Source organism: Austrofundulus limnaeus, unplaced genomic scaffold (assembly GCF_001266775.1).
Source record: "Austrofundulus limnaeus strain Quisiro unplaced genomic scaffold, Austrofundulus_limnaeus-1.0 Scaffold825, whole genome shotgun sequence".
NCBI classification, from domain to species: domain Eukaryota; kingdom Metazoa; phylum Chordata; class Actinopteri; order Cyprinodontiformes; family Rivulidae; genus Austrofundulus; species Austrofundulus limnaeus.
The window spans coordinates 62,989-64,576 of record NW_013953227.1 but is presented as its reverse complement, the minus strand read 5'-3'; the positions used below and the strand labels follow the sequence as shown (position 1 = coordinate 64,576).

The 1,588-nt window shown below is 35.5% G+C and overlaps 1 protein-coding gene across 5 annotated transcripts in view; it reads right to left on the bottom strand.

Moving 5' to 3' along the window:
• Window positions 1-1,588, bottom strand: part of LOC106532743 (SLIT-ROBO Rho GTPase-activating protein 1) — a 30,074-nt gene that overhangs the window by 14,804 nt on the left and 13,682 nt on the right. For all 5 annotated transcript variants that reach the window (XM_014028863.1, XM_014028862.1, XM_014028865.1 and 2 more), the window contains one exon: window positions 472-534. In XM_014028863.1, the coding sequence (XP_013884317.1) occupies window positions 472-534 (63 nt within the window). The remainder of the gene's footprint in view (window positions 1-471; window positions 535-1,588) is intronic.

Here is a 1,588-nt window from a genome sequence, read left to right as displayed (position 1 = left end):
TTGTCAAAAAGCCTGTGTTTTCAGGGTTATTAATGAAGTTTGTGTACTCAGACCAGTAATATTTGGGGTCACAAGTTTTTGCCGTGGATATTTTGTGGGTCAGAAGATAAAAAGTTTGGGAACCACTGCTCTAATATAAGTAACTGTTAACTTTCTATCATGAGTGAAAATAACYGTATCATCTGCATACAGTGACATATCGCATTGACTGTACAGAKAAGTTGGATCAGTTCTAAACCTAGGTGTCCCACAGGGCTTTGTACTGGACTACATTCTGTTTGACGGAGAGCGTGTGGTTTTGTTGGGCTACTTAGCCTAGCATGTGGGTAAGTAAAGCATGGCTGCCCACCAGCTCTATAATACACTCGGGGAAACTCTTAGATGGTCTCCAAGTGACGTCAGGTTGCTAAATTTTGTTTTACAAATGTAATTTTCCTGCTTTAAAAATCTTAAGAGGTTGGTTCTACTTACTGTATAAAGTTCATTCAGAAGCTTCATGAGGTCTTCCTGAATCTGCATGAGAATCTCCTTACTCTGAGAGGGACAAACAAAAACAGGAAATATCAACAGGAGCTGAATTAAGGCCGCCAAGCAGTGAAAAAATGGTTTAAAACATGGCTGATCACCAGACAGTTTTCAGTCGGCAGGATTTTTATCAGCAGATTTCAACAAAACAACCTGAAGGAAATGACTTCATCAAGATTATCGTCCAAAAACGAGCCAAAAAATATAAATCAGTAAATATAAAGTTTGTCTTTTTAATTATCAGCACATTCATTTGGTTCTGCTCATATAAGATGAAAAGGTAAAGCTTAGCAGAAAACAAAGAGCGTTTAAAGGAATAAACAAGATTCTTATATTGTTAAATGTTTTTAAACATAGTTTCATTTTGCTGTTAATTGTAGGTAAACTGCTGGATCTTTAAAATTATTTCTGTTTTATCATCTGCTGACTTTAATGCTAGTTTTGGGGATGACTCTCAGCTACTACCATGCCGAGTTAACCAAAATTTCCATTTAAGTATAGTAACAAAGTATTTGTACTTAGTTACTCTTTAAATCTGTCCGATGGTTACTTAGAGTTGTATTCAAGACGAGATCAGGATCTCATAATTATGAGATCAGGAGTCCTAATTTTTTTAATTTGGTGAATGCAAAGCTCTTCTGTAAATCTGTCCTGTGGGTTATAAGATATTTTGCTGACAGACATATGAAGACACAGTTTCAGAATAGCTTCTGATTGTGGTTTGAACGGCTTGAATATTTGCTAACATGTTTTATAAAGAGTTTTTCTAATACCTGAAGCTRCCGGTGCTCCCTGTCCTCACATCTCTACGTGTGTCCTGTTTTCATTAAACCACACAGCTGATTTTAATGAGAAGTAAAGTGTGTGTTCCCCAACTTTAACAAATCAAACACACAACTTTAACAAATCAAACATACACAACTTTAACAAATCAAACACACACAACTTTAACAAATCAAACACACACGACTTTAACAAATCAAACACACACACAACTTTAACAAATCAAACACACACACAACTTTAACAAATCAAACACACACAACTTTAACAAATCAAACAC